At 38.6% G+C, this 23,315-nt stretch overlaps 4 protein-coding genes across 4 annotated transcripts; all 4 read left to right on the forward strand.

Annotated features, from left to right (window-relative positions):
- Positions 1–4,340: 4,340 nt before the first annotated feature.
- On the forward strand, positions 4,341–5,079 carry LOC146565929 (uncharacterized). Its single transcript, XM_085290182.1, is given in 2 exon segments — positions 4,341–4,621; positions 4,623–5,079. Coding segments are annotated over 2 exon segments (738 nt in total).
- Positions 5,080–8,949: 3,870 nt separating this feature from the next.
- On the forward strand, positions 8,950–13,737 carry LOC146565930 (serine protease FAM111A-like). Its single transcript, XM_085289365.1, has 5 exons — positions 8,950–9,028; positions 9,716–9,785; positions 10,328–10,408; positions 11,035–11,097; positions 11,313–13,737. The coding sequence occupies exons 3-5, from the start codon at positions 10,370–10,372 to the stop codon at positions 13,146–13,148; spliced, it is 1,938 nt and encodes a 645-aa protein (XP_085145491.1). The 5' UTR covers positions 8,950–9,028; positions 9,716–9,785; positions 10,328–10,369; the 3' UTR covers positions 13,149–13,737.
- Positions 13,738–14,420: 683 nt separating this feature from the next.
- Positions 14,421–15,180, forward strand: LOC146565931 (claudin-4-like). Its single transcript, XM_085289366.1, has one exon. It carries the CDS (start codon positions 14,554–14,556, stop codon positions 15,178–15,180), a length of 627 nt encoding a protein of 208 aa, XP_085145492.1. The 5' UTR covers positions 14,421–14,553.
- A 407-nt stretch (positions 15,181–15,587) lies between these two features.
- On the forward strand, positions 15,588–18,665 carry LOC146565932 (claudin-4-like). Its single transcript, XM_085289367.1, has one exon. It carries the CDS (start codon positions 17,999–18,001, stop codon positions 18,659–18,661), a length of 663 nt encoding a protein of 220 aa, XP_085145493.1. The 5' UTR covers positions 15,588–17,998; the 3' UTR covers positions 18,662–18,665.
- The last annotated feature ends 4,650 nt before the right edge of the window (positions 18,666–23,315 follow it).

Genomic DNA, 23,315 nt, shown 5'->3' on the forward strand with positions numbered 1-23,315 from the left:
TCGTAAAGCACAGTTTCTCTTCTTTTCAAAACCATTCGCATTTTCTCTCTAGCGTAAATGATGACGGAGTTAAAGTCATTTAAAGAGCGCTTGTAAAATGGGCCTGGCGTCGGGCCCATGGTCAATAATTGGTTATTTTCAGGTATGCATAAGCAGATGCAACTTTTGTTCCTGAGAAAAGACAAAAGAAATGCAAATAAATGTGTAAATGTACACAGACTGAAGGAAACGGTTTCCAGGGCCTACTCCGTGGATCGGCTTCCTCCGAGGCGTGGACGTCTATCAGCAGAGAATGTACCTTCACCTATCAGCAGAGAATGTCCCTTAGTCTGTAACACAGTCAAATATATTCTCAAGTAATATTCAAGCATGCCATTCAGCGTGTTAGTACGAGCTCGGGAGCAGCTTGGGAGAACAAGAAAACAGAGACTGCTTCAGGTTGTCTTCCCAAAGTGACTCAACTTTATTCACAAGTACAACAGTTTATATAGAGGGTAAAATTCATGAGACAGCAGATTTATCAGTTTAAACCAGTACAGACCAAGATAAGGCAGCGTCTTCCTGCCCTTGGGTGAAGAAGCATCCTTTGTGTAGTTTATTAGTTCAGCTACAATTGTGATTATCTCAGCGACATATTTTCAAGGCACAAAACGAAGAGTTCTTTCATTAGTGAAATCTGAAACAAACCATTTGGCCTTCAACAGGCGTCTAAAAGATTAAGAAACTAATGTAGCTGAGGGAGTGATCTCTGTGGTATTTCAACCTTGTACCAGCCTGTGATTCTCACACATCAATTCTTGGGTCAAAGAGAAAAATAACTAAAACAAAGGGGCCTTATTGAATGACAGAGTTTTCCTGTATAATGTCACTATAAAACAATATCCAGTAAATGCTACCATGGTACTAAAATACCTAACACAGACCAACTCATTTATCAACAATGCCAAAATGTTTTGTAAACCAAGACGTCAACAATCTTGACGTCTTGGTTTACAAATAGTTTGGCTACAAAATGGAGCTTCTGCATTGCTTATTCTTTTAACATTTTGACAGTCAGTGAAGGTAATTAGAAATAAATGATTACTTTCTTGATCTTTTGTTGTATATTTGTTTTTTATCTATTGAGTGTAGTTGCACTTAATTTGTTCACCTTTTTCCTGTAGATATGATGGCACGCAAAGCTGGCGTCATAGCTGCTGGACTTAAGGTGCTGATTTCCTCCTATAATAACAAATTATAGGATATTAATAATGAATAAATCATTTCTATACCTTAACGACATTATCTTAATTTCTGAACTAGTTGTGCATAAATTTCACAGACCGGAAAAGAGGCACCGCGACAAGGCGTAGGGAGTGTGGTGCCGTCCGTAGTCCTTGAAATGAACGAAGGTGCATCTTGTGAAGAGAGTCTGCGTATTCCTAATGGTCGTGGAGAGTCCTCAAATCGTGGTAGGAAGAGTGAAATATTAAGCAGTTTATTTTCCATATAGTTTTTGTTTTCTGGAAAAAATAAGCTTTGTAGAAAACTCAGTTATTCTGAGACCTGCCTTAGATATAGATGCACCAAAATCACGTGTTTTCATGATTTAGGTGCGGTCAAAATAATCATATTGAATGTTCTTTTGATTTTAACAGACACAGTACACTGGGTACACTGGTTGTGTTAGTAATTGGAAATTATTGATTCATTGGTTCACCTTTCTCCTGCAGGTACATTGGCCCCCAAAACTGGCATCCAAGCCACTGGACTTAAGGTGCTGATTATCTTACTGGTGAGTGATAAATGAACTGAAAGAAATTAATAATTTAAAAACTGCTTTTTGCATTTATTTGACTATTATTTTTCTAATGTTAACATTTTTGATGATCTGAAACATGTTAGTGTCAATTAAACAAAACAAAGAACATGATACAATCTAGTAAGAGTGGTCAGTTGCCTGGATCCAGCCACTCTTACTAGATTGTATCATGTCATCTCTACAAGAACAAATTAAGTTGCTGAATTTCATGCAGATGCTACATGATTTAATTATGTTCACCATAGAAACATGGAATTATTTAGTTCAAGTTACAAGTTTGGATCTTGTGCATGTAGCAACCACCCAATTTCATTTTTTTGAGTGTAGGAATAACTTAAATATAATTCTTTTTTTCTTGTTTATTTTTTGTTCCCAGGAGCTTTGGGATTGGTGCAGTCGACGTGCTATAATGCCTACCAGCAGCTGCAACTCTACTGAAGAGTGCTGTGTCACATATGCCAAGTGTGTCTCATGTGGCACATGTGACACAGAGACATTGGGCAGTTTTTTGGGCCATAATCGTAAATTGTTTATATATAATATATGGCCATATGAAATACATACCAATACATTCTTGCTTCTCAGTAAATCTGTTTGTCTAGTGAGAATAGGTGGGAAACCACGTGGAAGTGGTTTTCTCCTGTATGATAATTTTGTCCTTACAAACGCTCATGTTATTAAATCTGCTTATAATTTTAAGACTGATCAGCTTACTAATAACATCACTGTTACTTTTTCATATGAAATTCAAGAATCTATGTGTGATTGTGTAGCTGTAGAAGACGTTGTTTGCTATGGTTTTGATAATAAGCGTGACTGGGCTTTGTTAAAGGTCAATGACAGTTTGCCACTGCCCAATGGTCTTTTACCACACGTTAAGTCAGTTTCTGACACTGAATGTTCTAACATCTTCATTATTGGACATCCTAATGTGGAAGTAAAACAAGTAGATGTTTGTTCAGTTGTTTGTCCTGAGAACCGCAGACAGGCTGTGGAGGAGAATTGGAGGAAAAATCCAGGTTCCAATGATGATTACGTTAATCGTGTGGTAAAAGAAATTCCAGAACTCAATGACATACTGGCATACAAATCTAAATTTCGTCAGGGCTCTTCTGGTTCTCCTGTGTTTAACGAGGAAGGTAATCTTGTTGCAATGCATTCAAGAGGATACCTTTACCGTGATGCTAAGGGTCAGCCTCAGAGCCTCATGGATTTCGGTTATCTTTTGTCTAGCATCATCAAGGACATTGAATTGCAGATGGTGTAGAACAGCGGTCCCCAACCTTTCTTTGCGCCACAGACCGGTTTAATCTCAGACAATATTTTCACAGACTCGCCTTTAAGGTGTCACAGATGAATACAACAAAATAGAATAATACAACCAAGACAAAAACTGTGGTATTTTGTAAATATAATAATAAATACGAATTCACTGTGTAATTGTGTAACTTTATTAGCAGCGTCCTCCTGAAAATGCTTTGACAACATTGAGAGTAACATCGTCCTCTCTCTTAATGCTTTCTAGGCGCTATGGTAACATGTAAATATTTCTTTCAAATTGAGACACACAACTACGAAGACCCAGGGAAAGTGAGTTAACAATAAAATCCCTGAAAACCATAAATTTCACACCCAAGCCTCAACTCTCATGGCCCAGCACCAAACGACTCACGGACGGATACTGGTCCCTGGCCCGGAGTTTGGGGACCGCTGGTGGAGAAGAAAAGTTTTTCCGTGTTTTAGTGATGTGTCGGTTGCAAACGAAACGGCTCTTAGAGCCGACTCTTTGAAGTGAACGACGCGAGCCGGCTCCTTATTGGGAGCCATGGGGTTTTTTTTATCTTCCTCTCACCCTCTCTCTCGCACATTTTTTCCGCTTCACTCTGCATGCGAGCAGTGTGCTTTGTGCTAGGGAGAGGGGGGAGGGGCGGTAGTTACACTCGCAGTAGCACAGGAACAGAGCAGGAGGGAAAGAGAGAGAAAGAGAGCCAGGGACAACAACTTCACATTAGAAAGGTATAGTAATCATCCACAACTATTTTCAGTTGCGGATGATAAAGGATTCAGAAAGCTTATTCATGCAGGCCTATGTGACAGAGAATGTGCATCTTCTTTTTGTTTTCATATTTTAATTTATATTTAATTGTGTTGTGGTTTGCAGTGTTTTGTGTTGTTTCACTTGTTTCACAGCCGGTTCTCTAAAAAGAGACGGAAATCCCATCACTACCGTGTTGACTTCTTGACTCATGTAATTTGTGAATCAAAAATACATTTATCATTGAAACCAAACTGCGTTCTGAGCTTTATTGAACAAAGCCTTTCCTGAGAGATCACCACAGCATGAACAGTCTTCATACCAACAACGATACAGAAAATCATGTGTGTGCATAGTGCTATTTATTTTGCAGTTGTAGCAAATTTTCTCACAGTCATGGAGACAACTGTTTGATAACTAAGGCTCAAAGTTGAATCGTGACCCCAGCTTATTGACGATTTGGGGCCTTTTCTGTACTAGCAAAAATAAAGAGATATGAAAACAATGAAGAAACTCATGAAACTCAGTAACTCTGTTTGTCAAGTGAGAATAAACGGGAAACCACAAGGAGGTGGTTGTAATGACTGGGCTTTGTCAAAGCTCAATGCTGATCAGACATTGCCTGATGGTCTCTTAACACACAGTGGATTCGTTTGCCACAGTGGTGGAATTTGCATTATCGAATATCCGGATGACAGTCTGTTTGACTGTTTCACAGGCAACCATGGTCAAGTTGTGGAGAGGCGCAGGAGAGGTAATCAAGACTGTGTTCATCTTATTACTAACTGTTTAACAACGCAAACACTTTCTAACTTATAAGTCTTGTTTACATTGTGGCAACTCCAGCTTTCCTGTCTTTAAAGAGTATGGCAATGCTGTTGCAATGCATACAGGAGGCGATTTATACAATGAAACAAGGGGTCGAAACCAAAGTGTTATAGAGTTTGGGCATCCTTTTTCTGATATAATTGAACGCATCATTATTCAGAGGTTTGAGAGGGAAAGGTTTGGTCTCTTGAAGGAATACCTCGCCTGCAAATGCACTCGACAGCAAGACTTTTCGGTTGGTGTGAAGAAGATTGTCGAGGGCAGAAATCTCACAAAGTTTAAAAATATAGTAAAAAATTCAGTGGCTGTAGACGAGAGTTTAAAGACTTTCTTTGAATTCTTCCCTGGGAAAGAGGAGATTGAGCCCATGGATATTAACCGAGTTCACAGAAGGTTAACTGCAGAAAGAAGATAAAGTGAGAACAGTTTGACCAGTTGTGACTTTTTATAAGGTCAGGACACTTGTTCAAAAAAAGATGAAATTGTTATCGCCTTATACACACATTTTTCCTAAACAACTGCTGCATCATGTACTATAAATAATTGTAATAATAATAATAAATGTATCCTGATTCTGTGCTGTTAAAGTGCAACGTCCAGTTAAATTTGAAGAAACCAAGAGAATCTGCTCAGCTATTAAAGGGCTCAAATTGTATAGATGTGATAAATATCATGTTGAGGTTTCTCCTTTGTTTTGTGACATTTACAAAGTAAATGTTAAAACCCTCAAACAACCCTCAAATTTCAACAGGTTTAATTTTTTTACCTGTTCTACTTTTGTGTTTCAATTTAAATGCATTATTTCACATTTAAAATTAATTTAGGATGAGTATATATGGAGTGTTGATCAAAGGTTTCAAAATATGATACCTTGTCAATATTTTCAATATTATCATTTTATACTCAAAATATAGATTTTGAATGAATCTGGGTCACTTTCAGCATTTCTCAGATTTATTTTCAGTAAATATCTGACCTACACACAATGAACAGAATACTGACCCGATCAAAAGATGCAGATTTACTGTAGGCTTTGATTGTTTTATTTTTTAACTAGGGTTGTAGGATTGGCCTCCCAGACCCTGCATGTGTTGAACAAGAATTGATGGGTATTCACTGATACTGATGTTAAAAGAAAAATGAAAAAGGTCCTCTGGAACTGCAAGATAATTGACTCCTATTGACTCCTCACTCCTATTTCACCAACTCACTGAGGAGAATAAAGAGTTTTGTTGCTGAGAGGTTCCTCGTAGGCATTCAAACTCCCACAAGTCATTAACCCACAGGTATCAGTTGCTCATCAGGTCACACTGAAAGTAGTCATGTGTTTCATATTTCAGTGATGCTGATAGCTGATAATTTACACTGAAAACAACTTGGGAATTCAATTTGTATTTAGTCCCAACTTTCTGAATAAATAAAGGGTTGATACTGAAAGAACTTTTTTTTTTTCATCCTGTACTTTCACAGCCAGACCGTTTCAGTATTCATCATTCAGTCTCTCTGTTTTCATACTTAGTATCACATCCAAGCAATAACAGTATAAAATGGTGTGTCCTTATTTGAATTTTTTATGTTTTCATTTACAGAACATACAGCACATTGTGTACCGTGTTTTTTTTTTTGTTTGTTTTTTTGTTTTTTTCATTTTGTCATACCATATTTGATCTATCTCAACCGTCCTTCTCACAGATGTTTTGAAAAAAGACGAGTGGGTGAGATTTCTTGACAAACTTGTTTCAGCTCACGCTAGAATACTCCTCCTCTGTTATTGAGAAAGCCGCAGTCGACTCTGCGAGGGTAATGAAAAATACCTGTTGAAATCATCTCTCACAGACAAATTACAGCAGCTCTCAAGAACACCATTTCCTCCTTCAAGAGATCAACATGATTCATCATGTTGGCCTGTTGTAGATATATTCTGGGTTAACTCTTAGCCATCACTGGCTTTTTAGGGATAATCATCATCTGTGTTCTCCCAATGTGGATTATCAGAGTTTTCATTGATGCCAACAACACCATTTCTTATGTGCTGTGGGAGGACTGCATGTTACAGAGAACTGGACACATGGAATGCAACACCTACAATTCTCTGCTGACCTTACCTCATGATCTGAAGGCTGCCAGAGTGTTCATCATCATTGCCATCACATTGAGTTGTTTGGGATTCTGCTTGGTGTGGTTGGGAGCAAGCGCACAAATTTTGTGCACATGAAAGGAAAAAGAGCAAAGTGAATTTTGTTTCTGGAATTCTCTTCATCATTGCAGCAGTTTTAGTGCTCATGCCACTAAGGTTGACAACCTACACCATCTTCAGTCATTTCCATCGTCCTTTCCAAGCAAACTCTCAAACCTGATATCTTTCCTGGATGCATTTTGAGGAAACAAGAAACCCAAGTCAATCTAAGTGCATGTATGTCAATTTATGTTATAGCTTATATTTCATTTTTACAAAAGAATCATATTATTTTTTCTGGTAGATTATTACAAATTAGCCTATCTACATAAACTATAGACTCAGATGCTAAATAACAATGTTTTTTTAGCGATTTTAACACACACCATTTGCAGTTAATTTGGGAATTTAATTAACTTTAAGAACTTTGAGAACTTTGAGTACAGAGTTGGGTAGTTGAAAGAGTCCTTTACTTTTAGTCATGATTGTCATTTTCATATATAAAAATTCTTTATTTAACAGAGTCTCATCTGGTTACATTTACAAGCATGACCAATTGCTGGGACATAATTTGAAGCTGTTAGATGTGCCGTCACTTTGTTTTGGTTTCCTACCTTCACCAGGTACTTAATAAGTATAACAGCAACACAGCAATTGAAAAAAGGGGCCCTACAACCAAGTTCAGCATACCCAGGATAACTTTACATTTACATATAACTGAGGCCATTATGGTTCTCACTCATATTTCAAGTAGCATAGCCTGGGGACCCATACTGGATGTGTACTGTTGGGATTTATGTTTATCTGTAAGGCTCCGTATCAGTCCAAGGAAGGCTGATATGGATAACAAAAAGATCTTCTGGTCAAAATAACCACAATGTGTTAAATGATGGTTAAAGTGAAGAGGCAGAATCATTTAACACAAAGCCAGAGTGTTGAAGAACCTGAGACTGGACCAGTGGCTGCAGAGTCCATACCTATGTTTCCACTTCTACATCCCTTCTTATTTATGAACTCAACTCAACTAATGATAAAGAATGCAGAAACTACATTAAAGCGCCTCCAGGAGCTTTTTTATAGTTAAACAAAGGGAAACTGACCCATTGAGACAACTGTTGGAAGAAGAAGCAGCCCAAAGACTGGAGATGTGTCAAAAACAGGATCAACGAAATGAAAAAGAAATGGAAAAATTAACAGAAGAAATGCTGAAACATCAGGTGGCAGAGAAGAACACGGAGGCCGCCAACACAAAGGCAAGGCCTGGACAAATATTGCTAACACCCATGAATTTGAAGATAGAGATACAATAGCAGCAACAACAGCCATGCCCAGCAGCTCCAGCAACGTGGGGAACGCCTCCAAACCAGGGCATTGTGCATCATCAGCAAATATTATGGCGAGGAATCGGAACGAGAAGAAGCTCAAGGGGCCCACCAGCCTCCAACAAGTGGACAGCTGCTACAAAGAGGACACTGGAAGAGGAACTGCAAAGTGGGAAAAGAGACATACTGTTCTGTATGCGACAGCCTAAAGCACAACCACAGCGGGAGGAAGCAGTTGTAAGGAAGGAGATCCCTTCAAAACCACCAAACAAGCCCAAATCAAGTTGCAGCTCTTGCCCCTCCTGATTATTCTGAATTATTTTAGTTGAATGTTTCTGAAAAAGGTGGTGTTGTAAATGCTGTCCTTTTTCAGAAACTGCTATACACTAAAAGACAGAGGCAAGACAAAAGCAAAAAGCAAGGCAGTTAATGCAAATTCAGTACCACTCCATCAACAGAGAAGAAAGATGCATGTTGAATTTTTAAAAACTGTTTAATGAAGATGAATGCTTCTGGGAGAGACAACGACACATTTCGAACACTTCTAACTCTTTAACGTTCTTCTCTTTCCTTGTTATTGCAGCTTTAATTCAATCAATCAATTAAGCCTTTTATTTGTCACATTCAGATTTTTGTCTCTTCACCTTAAAACCGATCTTTTTAGTAATATTATTACTGTGTTTCTATGTAAGGAGAATTTGCCTTTGAATCTCATCCTGCAGCTTTGTCTGGACTGTCTTACACACTCCGGTACACTAGATGGCGATCTGCTGGTGCAGCAAACAGGAAACACGCAAGCATTAGACAGAAAAGGCGCGAAACTTGTCTGCGTTTGCGGCTACAGGCACTTGGTTTTCACGCTTTAGGTAAGTGTTCAAAGAAACAAAACAAAAAACACCTTAAATGGCTCATTTTCGTCAATTTATATGGACTCCTAAAGTGCGTGAACATGCACACGCTAGGTGGGTATGGGAAGCCTTCTCGGCACTTTTCTAAACCGTCTGGTTAAGAAATGGCGGAAAAAAACGCCATTTAATAAGTGGGAGGTCCTGCTACACAAGAGACAGGAGTGATTGAGAGGACGTTTAAAAGGGGCAACTTTCCTGAAAAAACTTTTATTTACAACCAGAATCATCTTTATTGCTTCACCTCCACGTATTGCTCGTGATAGACTACCCAATTTGACAAGTACTGCTCACCTTTATGCTTCTCACAGCAAATTGCTGTCAACATTACAGCCAGATGTCGTACTGCTGTTGGTGTCACCCGAAATCGTGCAATATATCCTGCAGAGTGTGCATGACTATGTTCCTGCATGTTTTCGTTCATCCTCTAAAACAAAAGTTTTTTTTGTTGTTTTTTTTCCAGAATTGAATACTTATTGCAATACAAACACAGCATCCAATATCTAATATGCATGCCTTAGACATGAAAGTTTGAAGAAACATGCACCCGTCTCGTATTATCTGACAGATTTCACTAGTTTGACTGTAAGTGCCCTCAGCGGGGCTGTGACCTTGGCCTGAGTGTGTTTTTGCTCTTTTCTGGTTTAGGTACCGCCCTTGCTGCCAGTTGGACAGAGGAGACCCAGACAGGGCGCTCATCCTCCTTATAGTGTGTTTGGTGTGTGATTTATTACAAAAACAAAGAGCAGTAGTAATATAACTTATTACTAATAATATTTATTTTCTTAGGTGTCGCTTTAGCTCCACCATCTCTTTTTGTTTTGAAATGGACAATTTTCCCTGCTTGCCACCTTTTTTCCACTAAGACTTTTCTTAATTTAAATCTCCTGGACTTCCTGGAGTATATAACACTGGCAGATACTTGTTTCTGCATTGTCTCTGTTTATCTTGGCTTGTTTTTTTAGTAGCCCACAGTTGTATTAATTATTTTTAACTTTAATTACCTTTTTTGTTTTTAGGGTTGCATTTTAAGGAATTTTGTTTTGGATTATCTTCAGATGTTGTCACATTTAAGAATTATGTGTGATGTAATGCAGCCCAATTTTTAAAACTTCTGTAATCTACAATTGGCATATGTTATCTGCTTTTGTGTTTCTATGCACTTCCTTTGGCATTGAAGTTGATCTTAATAAATCACATTGACATTAATGCACACAGTGAAATGTGTTGTGTAATTGATTAAAAATCACTTTTCTTCAGGTAAGAAACTGCAGTACCTGTTTGTCACATTCAACAGGAAGAATGACGAGCAGAAATAACACTCCAAGAGACAATTTTAAGGTGCTGATTTTCTCATGTAATGAAGTTTATGAAGCAGTTAAAGTTGTTATGAATGAATTTATGTACAGGGATGTTTTGATTTGTAAGGTTATGGCGTACATACAATACACTGCTCAAACTTGATAATCAACAGTGTAATACAAAATGTGTTAAACTTAACCAGACAGGGAGCATAAGTCACTGAATCAGTTTAATTTGCTTTAGTGCAATAAGGGACACTGGAATGGCAACAAGACCACCCCCAGAAAAACTGTTTTACAGGTGTTGAGTACATACCATTGCTTATATAGATGCTCCATCCTGGAGGAGCTTGACTGCCTGTGTGTCCTAAATGTCACTACAGGTATTGTCTCATGGTGCAAGCAGTAACAAGGACCATAGCAAAAATCAGAACTAGATAAAGGTTGGTCTTGAGCAATGGTCTGTGGAAAGTATTCCATTTTTGACAGTTGTCTCGTTGCCTCTCCAGTGCTCTAGTCACTGCACACAAAAACAGGTGAAATGGACTCTCAATGCTTTGTAATTATATCAGTTTACCAATAGTACCTAACTCTTATAATGGACATTATTTTCTTTTAAAAACTGTATACTACATCTGCGTTAATGTTCCTCTCTGTTACTTCAAGGAATCAACACACTCCCAGGATAAGGAAAATATTCCACCTCCTCATCTAAATACTGCTGCAAAGGTAAAGGTTTATTCATTATTTCTTTTCTGTGTTGGCAATAAAAAGAAATGGATAAAATACCCACATATTTTCAGGCAGTTTAATTGAGTTATAGGTGTACCTGTTTTTTGTTAGCTAGGAATGTTTTAATAGTGCAAAGTGACTTAAGAACATGTTAGTAATTGAATAGAATAAGATTCCCCTGTAAGAGAGACCTGATTGTTTGTTCTTCCTAGGACGAAGAGCCTCATCTGACCCATTCTTTTGAGTGGAGTTACAGGAAGAACATCTATACCCATACCTGCAATCAAGCGCAAACTATTGAGGACTGCCTGAAGAAAAGTCCAAAATTCAAAGCAGCTGCAGAAAAGCAGGATGGCAAAGAGCTTGTTATTGTAAGAAGTGGGAAAGCAATCGCTTCACACTTTCCATGCAGAGTAATTAAAAATGAACGTCTGACTCTGAAGTTTGTGAAAGCTGTGGAGAAGCCAAAGAAACCAGTTAGCGTCTCTGGTTATCCCTGCAAAAAGAGACAATCTAACAAGCTTGTGATATTTCATGTCATAGCACGAGGAGGTAAAAATGTTGTCAGAATCCTGAAAAATCCTGACCTAAGAAAAGACATGCAGGAAATTACTGTTTACGCATACGAAGGGGAAAAAGTGAAGCAAGCTCTACGAAGAGATGGTCGTTTTCTCAATACCATGTTCAAAAAGAATTGCGTGCTCTTTAACATGCGCACTGAAGTGAACACAGAGATGTGCAATCTGGTTGACGACCTTGATAATGAAACTTTTAAGATCAAATTGCTCGACAAGTCTGATCCACCAGAAAGTCAGCCTGGCAGTCTTGATGACGCTTACGTGCTGCAGAGTGAATCTCTGGCAGGTCGTTCTGGTGGGTATGAGGAGCTTTCACAGCAGACTAACACAGTCAAATCAGAGACCGACAATGTAGCAGAAAAGAAACCAAATCTGTGTGGAAATATTTATTTAAAACAGATGCAAAATTGTTTGTCTTCAGAATTTAAAGACTCAATCAAAAGCAGCAAAAAACAAGCTCATGACCTTAATTTCGCCCAGAATCTTTTGCGTCTGGAGTTTGGGAGCAATGCTAAGTCGTGCCGAGAAGTAAAAACAATGAGGAAACTCATGGAACTCAGTCATTCTGTTTGTCAAGTAAGAATAAATGGGAAACCACAAGGAAGCGGTTTCCTCGTGTTCAGCAGATTTGTCCTCACAAATGCCCATGTTATTAAAGATTTCTGTAATGATAACGGCCGGCTTCATGAGCGGGTCACTGTCACTTTCTCTTATGAAAGTCTGGAGCAGAACGATGGCCTGATAGATGTGGAAGAGGTTTCTGGTTATGATTACTCACCTGATGTGTCAGGGACTGACTGGGCTTTGTTAAAGCTCAGTGATGTCCAGATATTGCCTGGTGGTCTCCTAACACACTGTGGATTCATTCGTCACAGTGGTGGAATTAGCATTGTTGGACATCCAGATGGTGGAACGAAAAAGATCGAATCTTGTTTGGTTGTTTCATCTGAGAACCGGAATCGGGTTGTGGAAAGGCATTACAGTAACAATAAAGAGCCTGTCCAGTTCGTTACTCGTAGGTTCTTTGAAAAAGTGGCAGTTGATCTTAAACAGCGCAAACACCTTCTGACTTATGAGTCTTGTTTGTATTTTGGGTCGTCTGGCTCTCCTGTCTTTAACGAGCACGGCGATGTTGTTGCAATGCATTCAGGAGGGTATGCCTACCCTGGTGTGATGGGTCAAAACCAGAGTGTCATAGAGTTTGGGTATCCCTTTTCTGACATCATTGAGCACATCATTATTCAAATGGTGGAGAGAGAAAAGTTTGATGTGTTGAAAGAATACCTCAGTTGCAAATGTGCTCGACAGCAAAACTTTTTGGTTGGTGTGAAAAAGCTCATTGAGAGCAGAAATCTCACAAGGTTTAAAAATGTAGTGAACAGTTCAGTGGCTGTAGATGACGAGAGTTTGAAGGCTTTCTTTGAATTCTTCTCTCGGAGAGAGCAGCCAGAGCCCATGGATATTAACTGAGTGCACAGAAGGTTAACTGCAGACAGAAGATAAAGTGAGAACAGTTCGAGCAGTAAAAGCAGTTGTTATTTTTAATAAGTCAGGACACTTGTTTAAAAAAAAAAAAGACTTTTTTTTTTCAATTTACTCTTTCACATAAGGTTTTGTTAAACAACTGATGCATCATGTACTATAAATAATATTAATAATAATAATGCATGTATGATGGTTCTGTGCTTTTGAAATGCAAGTAATAACGACTTTCCAATGTTGTGTTCGGTTAAATTTGAAGAATCTAAGAGAATGTGCTCCGTTGTTAAAGAGCTCAAATAATATGGATGTGATAAATGTCATGTTGAGGTTTCTCATTTTGATGTGACATTTACACAGTACAGTCTCAAATAAGTCTGGTTTACATTTATACCCTTTGTACTGTTTTATATCTGTATTTTTTTTTCTCTGTTTTGTGCATGCTTTATTTCAAGTTTAGAAATTTTGAATCAACTATGGCTGAATATATATGGAGTGTTGATCAAAGGCTTCAAAATATCATACCTTATCAATATTTTCAATATGACCAGTTTATATCAAATAAATATGGTTTGCTGTTTAGTTGCTTTTTATGCTGTTGTTTTTTAATCATATGAGAGCCTGAATCAGGGTCACTTTCAGATTTATTTTCAGTAAATATCTGCGCTACACACAATGAACAGAATACTGACCAGATCTAAAGATGCAGGTTTATTTTGCTGTACAGGGTTTGATTTATTTATTTATTTATTTTTTAACTAATTGTAGGGTTTCCCTGAATTCTTGGTCGTTCACTGATACTCAGGTTAAAAAAAGTGCAAGACAATTTATCACTCCTATATATTCAAACTTCTGCAAGTCATTAATCCAAGACTATCAGGTCACTCTGAAAGTTATGTGTTCTGGCTGGGAACTATATGTTAGCAAGTGCTGCGAATAAATCTCACACATTGCAGCGATGCTGATAATTTAAACTGAAACAACTTATGTAGGGACTCAAATTGTATTTAATCCCAAAATTCTGAATAAATAGAGTTATTTCACAATGACTGCTTTCACAGCTGGACTATTTCAGTAGTTATCACTCAGTCTCTGTTTTCACACTTAATTTTTTACACCCTATAAAACTATGTTTTTATTTGAATTGTTTATTCAAAATGCATTCATTTTGTCAAGTCTTTGTTTCTGTACTCAGCTCTACATTTCATAGGTGGTTTAGCGATATTTCTTCACAAACCTGTTTCAGCTCATGCTAGAAAACTCCTCCTCTGTCATGGAGAGGAGGAGAATGTGCAACAAAAACAACTACCTGCTGAAATCGTCTTTGACAGACAAATTACTGCAACTCTCAGGAGCACCCTCCTTTCCTCCTTGAAGAGATCGACACAGCTTCATCATGTCGGCCTGTTGTAGACATGTTCTGGGTTTGCTCTTATCCATCATTGGCTTTTTAGGGACGATCTTCATCTGCGCACTGCCGTTGTGGAAAGTCTCAGCCTTCGTTGGTTCAAGCATCACCACTTCTCAGATCCACTTTGTGGGTCTGTGGGTGACGTGTGTGATGAGGAGTACAGGCAAGATGCAGTGCAAATCCTACAATTCTATACAGGACTTACCTAAAGACCTGCAGGGTGCCAGAGTGCTCATCGTTTTTGCTATCATCATCGAGTTCTGTGGGATTCTGCTTAGCGTGGTTGGGAGCAAGTGCATCAACTTTGTGCCAAACAAATGGCAAAAGACCAAAGTGGTTATAGCTTCCGGAGTCTTGTTTTTTATTGCCGGTATCTTGGTGGCCCTACCAGTCAGCTCATGTTGGATCAACCTCACCAATAGTATGAATTCCAACAGCCTTTTCCTGGACAACTTTGAAACAGTGGAGCCAGGAGCCGTGCTCTACATCGGCTGGGCCACTGCAGGACTGCTGTGTCTGGGAGGAGGCCTTCTCTGCTGCTCCTTTTCCTCCAGGAATGAGACTGAATATGTGGTTGGATACTCCAGGGCTGAGTCTGTGGAAGCAAGATAAAGGTTTCACTTTCTCTTTGCCATTGAATTAGTCTGTTATTAAGTTAAGTAAAAAATTATGACTGCTTAACTGACTGTAAATTTTTTTGGCTTCAAAACAAACTGTAGGAACAAACACCCAGGATTTTGAATGTGTGAAGGCATACTAGTAATGCACAAAACAAGTAATTGATTTAAATTTGTTTGAACTTACTTTTCCTTTTATTTGATATTGATCAATGTTTTTTTCTGTGTACAATTATATGCCAATATAATTTAAGACTGGCATTTATGAGTATATAACATCATTATGTTAGCAAGAATAATTACAATAATGTCAAACGATAAAGAAATTCTAACACTAAATCTGGTTTTGGGAGTGTTTGTGAAAGAATCTTTACAGGTTTTGTGGTAGATCCTAGAGATGGACCGATCCGATATTACGTATCGGTATCGGTCCGATACTGACCTAAATTACTGGATCGGATATCGGAGAAAAATAAAAAATGTAATCCGATCCATTAAATATCACGAAAGCACCTCACAAAACTTGCAACACACCGTAACTCACCTCAGAACGTTAGCAGTCGGAGCAGTATGCATCACGTGATAGAGCAGCTGTGGCATGCCGGACCTGTCGGTGGTCTGGATAGCATGTGGAGCTTCGCTAGCAACCTGGCATTTCATCTCCGACAAAGTTATCCCCGAGAGAAGTAAAGCAAGTGTGTAAGTCCATCTCTGAATGTTTGTAAAGCATTCCCACGTTAAGCTTAACAAGCGACTGCCTCTCGCTCTCCGGCTGCTACTTCAATCGTGAAACTGCTTAAATGATCAGCTGATCGGCTTTTCTGTCGCGAGTCCGTGTCTCTTGTTTGTTTTTGGCCCACTTTGCACCAGAAAGAGGAAACCAGCGGCTGAACAACAGCAGAACGTTTAAGCTTGATCAGCTGTTGTTAGAATTTATTTAATATTACTTTCTACACCAGGATCTTTTTCTACGTAGCTGACGCTGGTAACTGTGCAGGGGCGGATCTAGCAAAGTTTAGCCAGGGGGGCCGATAGGGCATTAACAGGGAAAAGGGGGCACAAAGACATACTTTTCTTTCTTATTCTCATTTAAAATGTCGAGCTTTTAATAAATAATTATCTGACACCCAAAGTTTTAATTTGATGTAAAATGAATAGAAGTCAATTACTGTATATAGTGACTATTAAGTCTAATATATATACCCTAGTAAGCTATAGTACTTTTTACTTTGGGAAGGTACCATCTGTGCAGTCTGCAATTTTGTTGAAGAAAGATGTTGAATCTATTTAATATTTCTTGAAAAATAATTGATTTCTGTGCATTTTTTTTCACACTGCATCAAATTAAGGTTGATTACGTCGATTAAGCATCATGAGGTGGAGTGTGAGGGGTGGTTCCCTATTTTTTATTTATTTATTTTTGTTGTTGCTGGGAGTTGGAACCCTATTAGTTAGGTTGCTTAATATTTACGCTAAGTACTCTTTAAAATACCAGAATAGGGAGGATGGTGTAGGTCTAAGTTTATTAGATTGATCAGTATTGCTGAACTATGAAATATTTTTTTGTATACAGGTATAACAGAATAGCTTTAGTGTAGTTGTTGTTTTAAACTTGAGTATGAACTTGCAGACTTGCAAAATGCAGCAAGATATTTTAAAAAACAGTTTTGTTGATTAAAAAACACTATATCGGATTCATATCGGTATCGGCAGATATCCAAATTTATGATATCGGTATCGGTATCGGACATAAAAAAGTGGTATCGTGCCATCTCTAGTAGATCCTTTCTGCCAAACAGGCTAAAAATGTATTTTTTTATTTTATTTCGTTTTGTAGATTTTTGCATTAAAGAATGAGAGTGTAAGGAAAAACCCCATATTCCTAACAAATATTTACACAACATTTGTTAAAGAACGTCACATACTAAGTTAAAGTTATTATCAGCTCACAGACTTGTCTCAGTTTTTTCAAGACACCAGTTGTGTTAAGCAGACAAAACAAAGGTGAGTTATTTTGATCAAAGTTATGTCAAAATGCATTTTCATGGATCAACCTTATCATTAAAAATGAACGCGAAGCTTATATTTGATTAAACAAGACAGCGCAAGTAAATATGAGTACATTTATAATATGTGACAGTTTATATTTCAGCTTTACAAAAGAATCTGATTAAAACAGATTGGCAGATTGTTACATGTTAGCCTATTAACATAAATATCGCTCAGATAATATATAACAATGGGGTTTTTTAACAATTTTAACTCGCAACATTTTCAGCTAATTTAGTAGCTTTGTGACTTAGTACAGAGTTGGGTAGTTACTTGGGTAGTTACTTTTAGTCATCACTGTCATTTTTATATATATATAAATTCACTATTTAACAGAGTCCCTCCTGTTTACATTTAAGGTAAGCTAAGCTAATGTAGCCTACCTTGGTGACCCCTACTGGATGTGTGCCTTGTATGCCTCCACCAGTATTTGAACCCCGATTGTTCATAATTACCATTTTGCATGTCTGCATTTTTCTGATTTTGTGATATCGACCTTTGTATTCACGTGTGAAACTCAACTGTCCGTATCACAGGTGCTTTGAAACAAGCTGGTTGGGTGAGATTTCTTTACAAACCTGTTTCTTCTCATGCTAGAAAACTCCTCCTCTGTCACCTCCTTTAGCACTCTCTAATCAGTAGGAAAGAAAACCAGAGTCGACTTCTCCTCTGTGTGGACAATAAAAACTAATACCTGCTGAAATTTTCTCTTCCAAAACTCTCTTACTAACTTTTCTCCTTGAAGAGATCAACAGAGCTTCATCATGGCAGTTAGCTGCAGACAGATTCTGGGTTTGGTCTCAGCCATCATTGGTGTTCTCGGGACAATAGTTATCTGTTTCCTCCCATTGTGGAAAGTCTCAGACTTCATTAGTGCTGACATTGCCACTACTTATGTGATCTTTGAGGGTTTGTGGGTGAACTGCATTCTGCTGACTAAACATGAGATGGAGTGCAAAGAGTATGATTCTACGCTCACCTTACCTCAAGACCTGCAGGATGCCAGAGTGCTCATCGTTTTTGCTATCATCATCCAGTTCTTTGGGATTGTGCTTGGTGTAGTTGGGGCCAAGTGCACCAACTTTATACCAGACGCAAGGCGAAAGACCAAAGCGGATATAGCTTCTGGAGTGTTGTTTCTCATTGCAGCTAGCTTGGTGGCCCTGCCTGTCCACTGGACCACACGCACCATTGTTAATGATATGTTCAACCCTGACCTGGCCAGCGATCAAAGGAGGGATCTGGGAGCTTCACTCTTCATCGGCTTGGTGTCCGCAGGACTGCTATACCTGGGAGGAGCCCTTCTCTGCTGCTCCTATTTCTGCAGGATTGAGACAGAATGTGACGTTAAATCTGCACATACTTACACTAAACAACAACGTTCATCTAGACAGCGCTCTACTAGAAACAAGAAAAAGGTTTCATGATGGTTTCACTCTCTGTTTGACTGAGTCCACTGTTAACATCAGGTAATAAAGTCTGAAATATGAGTAAAAATTTGTAGGAATCTTTGCATTTTGTCTGTATTCAAAACATATGGTAGGAATATGTGCAGCATTCTGAATGCTTGTGAGCACAGAGTCAAAAAAAATTGGTTTTTTTAGTTTCTTTTTTTTAAATGTTTACAGGGTAAATAACAGAGCCAGTACAAACACCATACCCTCTGACATGCATGGGTTTTTACAGGATATGGGAACTGAGTTGAGCAAGTTTATGTTCTAATAGATTTTACTGAATTTCTTCCGTCTTATATCCCCTTACTTATTCCTCGGTGATAGATTTTCAGGGCGTAAGTTATAGTTGGACAGTGGTTTTTTTTTTTCAGCATTAGCAGTGTTACATGCTCCAGCTTGCTACTTTAGCAGCTAATGCTAACTGGAGCAGAAGGACTAATGCTATGTTCTTCCAGCTTTTTACCCAAATTAGCAGATAATTCTACCCATACTACTAACTATTATACTTTGTGTCACGCTGGAATTTTTGGGACAGATTCTACATTCAGAGCCAAATCCACAACAAATATATTTTGCAGCACAGATTTTTCTGTTCCTGTTGTCAAGCATACAATGCATGTTGAACTGCTGTTCACTGCCAGAGAGAAGCCACTCCTCTTCCTGGAATGAAGGGAAACTTGCATTTTTTTCAGACAGCTCTGAACAAGGTAGAACAAAGAAAAAGTGATGAGTGCTATTTGTTGCAGATCTAAACACAGGAAACACAGGCTTAAGCTGATCAAAGCTCAGATTTGATCTACTGTAAGGAAATGAAAATGTCTAAATGAGGGTTCAGCTGGACCAGAAGAAGTTGTGCTTTTTAATCTGTCTGGATTTACTCAAGTTTCCAACAACTCTTATCTGTGGGCACAACTACTGAATAAGCTGTATCAAGAACTACTGGGAAGAGGAGGAGATTAAGAAGAGTTTCCAGCTGTTATCAGTGCAGAAAGGGTTTCATACCAAAGCTAGTTCTGCAAACACCTAATTAGCTAAAGAAGACTAGCACTCTAAACTGCTCCTCATCCACAACACTATATTGGACTTAAAGATGTGGCCTGTGGTGTGTGCACTGGGAGAGCCCTGAAAGTCTCCAATTCCTGTCTGCAGTGTGTGGCCTCTTACTGTGAGAGCCACCTCCAGGTTCGGTATGAAATTAGGACTTTTCAGAACCAGCGATCAGCAGTATATCAGTTAACCTCTGTGGTATGGAGGAACACAGAGGCCACGACACAGTGTCAGCTGTAGCAGAAAGGACTGAGAGGCAGAGAGAGCTCAGGCCAACATGACTCAACATCCAACAGTGAAACCAGGACACACAGCAAGATATAGAAATGCTTCAGCAGCATGTGAAGGCCATCAGTGTCTATATTGATAAAGCAGTGAGGGAAGCCTAGACAATCTTCAGCCGGCTGGTCCAACTCGTGTAGAAGAAAAACTTCAGAAGAAGCCACAGCAGGATATTACTGAGTTTAACTTACAATTTTATCGTAAACATTTTTTAGTTGAATAAATAAAATACTCCAGGAATACACTTTGCTAGTCAAACCCAGAGTATAATTAACTTTGGTTATCCTTTTCCAAATACCACTGAAGGCAACATTATCCAGATAGTGAAGAGTTCAGAGTTTGTTGCTGAAGAAATACCTTGTTTGCAATTGCATTTGACAGCAAGACATTTTGGTCAGTGTGTGAAGAAACTTGTTGAGAGGAGAAATCTCAACATTTAATATTGCACTCAACAATTCAGTGGCCATAGGTGATCTTTGTTGACCGTGTTGCCTGATGGTGTTTTTCACTAGAAAGTCCACAATAACTAAAATTTCTAATAGTTTCTGCAGCTGAAAGTAGCAGTTTCAACAATTTAAATCTTAATTTAATTCAGTGTGTGAACGTGTGTGTGAATGGGTGGATGACTGAATGTAGTGTAAAGCGCTTTTGGGTCCATCGGCACTAAGTAAAAGCGCTATACAAATACAGGCCATTAATTTTTTTCTGTTGTTAATGCTATGGAAGAATGGTTGTCCAAGTAAGGCCAACTGGTCGATATATGTCGGGTGTTTTGGACTTGGAGAGGGGATTTAACCGCATCTCTTGGGGTTGTTTTGTAGTTTGAGAGAAGGAAGAGAGGATAAAGACATGCTGTGGAAGAGAGACAGAGATTAATAACAGATATGATTCAATGCAGAGAGGTCTATTAACTCATACTGAGTGAGAAAGGTGACTGGAAAGGAAAAACTCAATGCATCATGGGAATCCCCGGCAGCCTACGTCTATTGCAGCATAACTAAGGGAGGATTCAGGGTCACCTCCAGCCCTAACTATATGCTTTAGCAAAAAGGAAAGTTTTAAGCCTAATCTTAAAAGTAGAGATAGTGTCTGTCTCCCGAATCCAAACTGGAAGCTAGTTCGATAGAAGAGGGGCCTGAAAACTGAAGGCTCTCCCTCCCATTCTACTTTTAAATACTCTAGGAATAACAAGTAGGCCTGCAGAGCGAGAGCGAAGTGCTCTAATAGGGTGATATAGTACTACAAGGTCATTAAGATAAGATGGGGCCTGATTATTTAAGACCTTGTATGTGAGGAGCAGGATTTTGAATTCAATTCTGGATTTAACAGGAAGCCAATGAAGGGAAGCCAAAACAGGAGAAATCTGCTCTCTCTTTCTAGTCCCTATCATTAGTTTTTCAGCATCACTCTGAGACAGGATATTTCTAATTTTAGAGATGTTGCGCAAATGGAAGAAAGCAGTCTTACATATTTGTTTTGTGGATATTGGATTGTGTTCATAGTTTTTGAACTGAACTTCTACGTACTTACAGTGGTGTGAAAATGTGTTTCAAATCATTAAACAAATTAAAATATTAGACAAAGAAAACACAAGTGAAAAAGCTTGGATCTTGGAAAGAAGCGGCACAACATAGAAGAGCCACCTACATGGGATAAGACTCAGAAGCTTGGCTTCCAGGTTGGGAAAATTGAACAAGACATTTAAATACAGCTGCTGATGAGTTCTACAAAAACAAGAAACAGTTTGTTAAAAACACTTGCAGTGATTTATCAGTGACATGCATTTACTCAAGAATTGCTGATAAGTGGATGACTGGAATATATAGTTTATAATTTCAACTGTGTACTGTATAAAATAGAAGTATATATGCCAGATGTGGTGTGATGCTTGTGTGATTTTTAACAGGAAACTACTACATTTTACAGTACTCATGCTGCTTTACCAAACATTTGATGACTAGGTGTGCAGTTCCTTCTGTAAATTGATTCACTCTTAAGATTCAGAAATCTAAGTGATAAGAGGACAGAAATGTGTGCACTCGCTTATTAACGTAAATCAATAGTTTCTAAATGCACGCTCGATCATCCAGGTAAGTTGGTTCTGTACCTGAGGCCTTGGAAACTGCCAAGCAAAGACTCACAGCCTTGGCCAGCCACTCGAAGAGGTACACCACAGAGATTGAAGGCACGAGAAGAAACTAGCTGTTCTCTACAGAACGAGCCAAGGTGTACTCTCAGTGGCCAGGGAACCCTGACATGGTGATGGCTAACCAACTGAACATAGTGGTGGTAGACAAACAGAAGAAGACAGTCGTAGTGATAGATGTAGCGGTTTCGATTGACAGCAACATCAGGAAGAAGGAACACGAGAAGCTCGAGAAATACCAACGGCTCAGAGAAGAGCTCAAGAAAATGTGGAGGGTGAAGGTAACAGTGGTCCCAGTGGCTTCAGCAGATCCCAGAAACAACATTGGAGATCTCTGTCCAGAAGAGCGCAGTCTTAGGAACAGCGAGAAGATACTGCGCAGGACCCTCAAGCCCCTGGGCCTCTGGTAGAGGACCCAAGCTTGAAAGGACAGACCGCCCACAGGGGCGAGATGGGAATTTTTTTTATTTTTATATTGCTGTGACTGTTTTGTAGTAGTGATTGCCAAATTAAGCTTTCTGAAGCATTGAAGCTTGTTTAAAAGGGTTTATTATTCGAGGCTTTTCAATACAGTCCACTCCTCAGAACTTAAGATCTGCGGACTCAGTGATCACTTTTAAAAAACAACTAAAAACACATCTTTGTAGAATTGCATTTTGTTAACTTTTGTCTGTTTTTGTTTTATACTTTGTGAAGAACTTTGTGATCTTTTTATCTAGAAATGTGTTATATAAATAAAATTTTACTTACTCTGGTGACATCTGGTGGCCAAAAATATAACAAGCAGCTTGAATCTACAAAATAAAACGAACTGCTTCATTATGACTGCCGACTCCACAGAGTGGAGTTCACAATTCAGTCTGATATTAGGCCACCATTGTGTTGCTTTGAACATGTATTTTTGGGGGGTTGAAAAAAGAAGTTATGTTTATTCGTTAAATGAATAGTTTTGATCAATAAACTTTCCTTGTTTAAACATGCGCCATGGTGGTATTTGCTGGTGACATCTTGATGTTGGTAAATACAAAAGATGAAAAATAATTGTAATAATGTGCAACACATTATGGAGTATGTTTGTGCTGTGAGTTCCTCTCTCCATGTACTTGTGCAATTAATCACTGGACAGCTGGACAGGTATGTTTATAAATAATA

Source organism: Mchenga conophoros, linkage group LG10 (assembly GCF_057382185.1).
Source record: "Mchenga conophoros isolate Kocher_MC1m ecotype Shallow Benthic linkage group LG10, M_conophoros_male_GT1.1, whole genome shotgun sequence".
In the NCBI taxonomy this organism is placed as follows: domain Eukaryota; kingdom Metazoa; phylum Chordata; class Actinopteri; order Cichliformes; family Cichlidae; genus Mchenga; species Mchenga conophoros.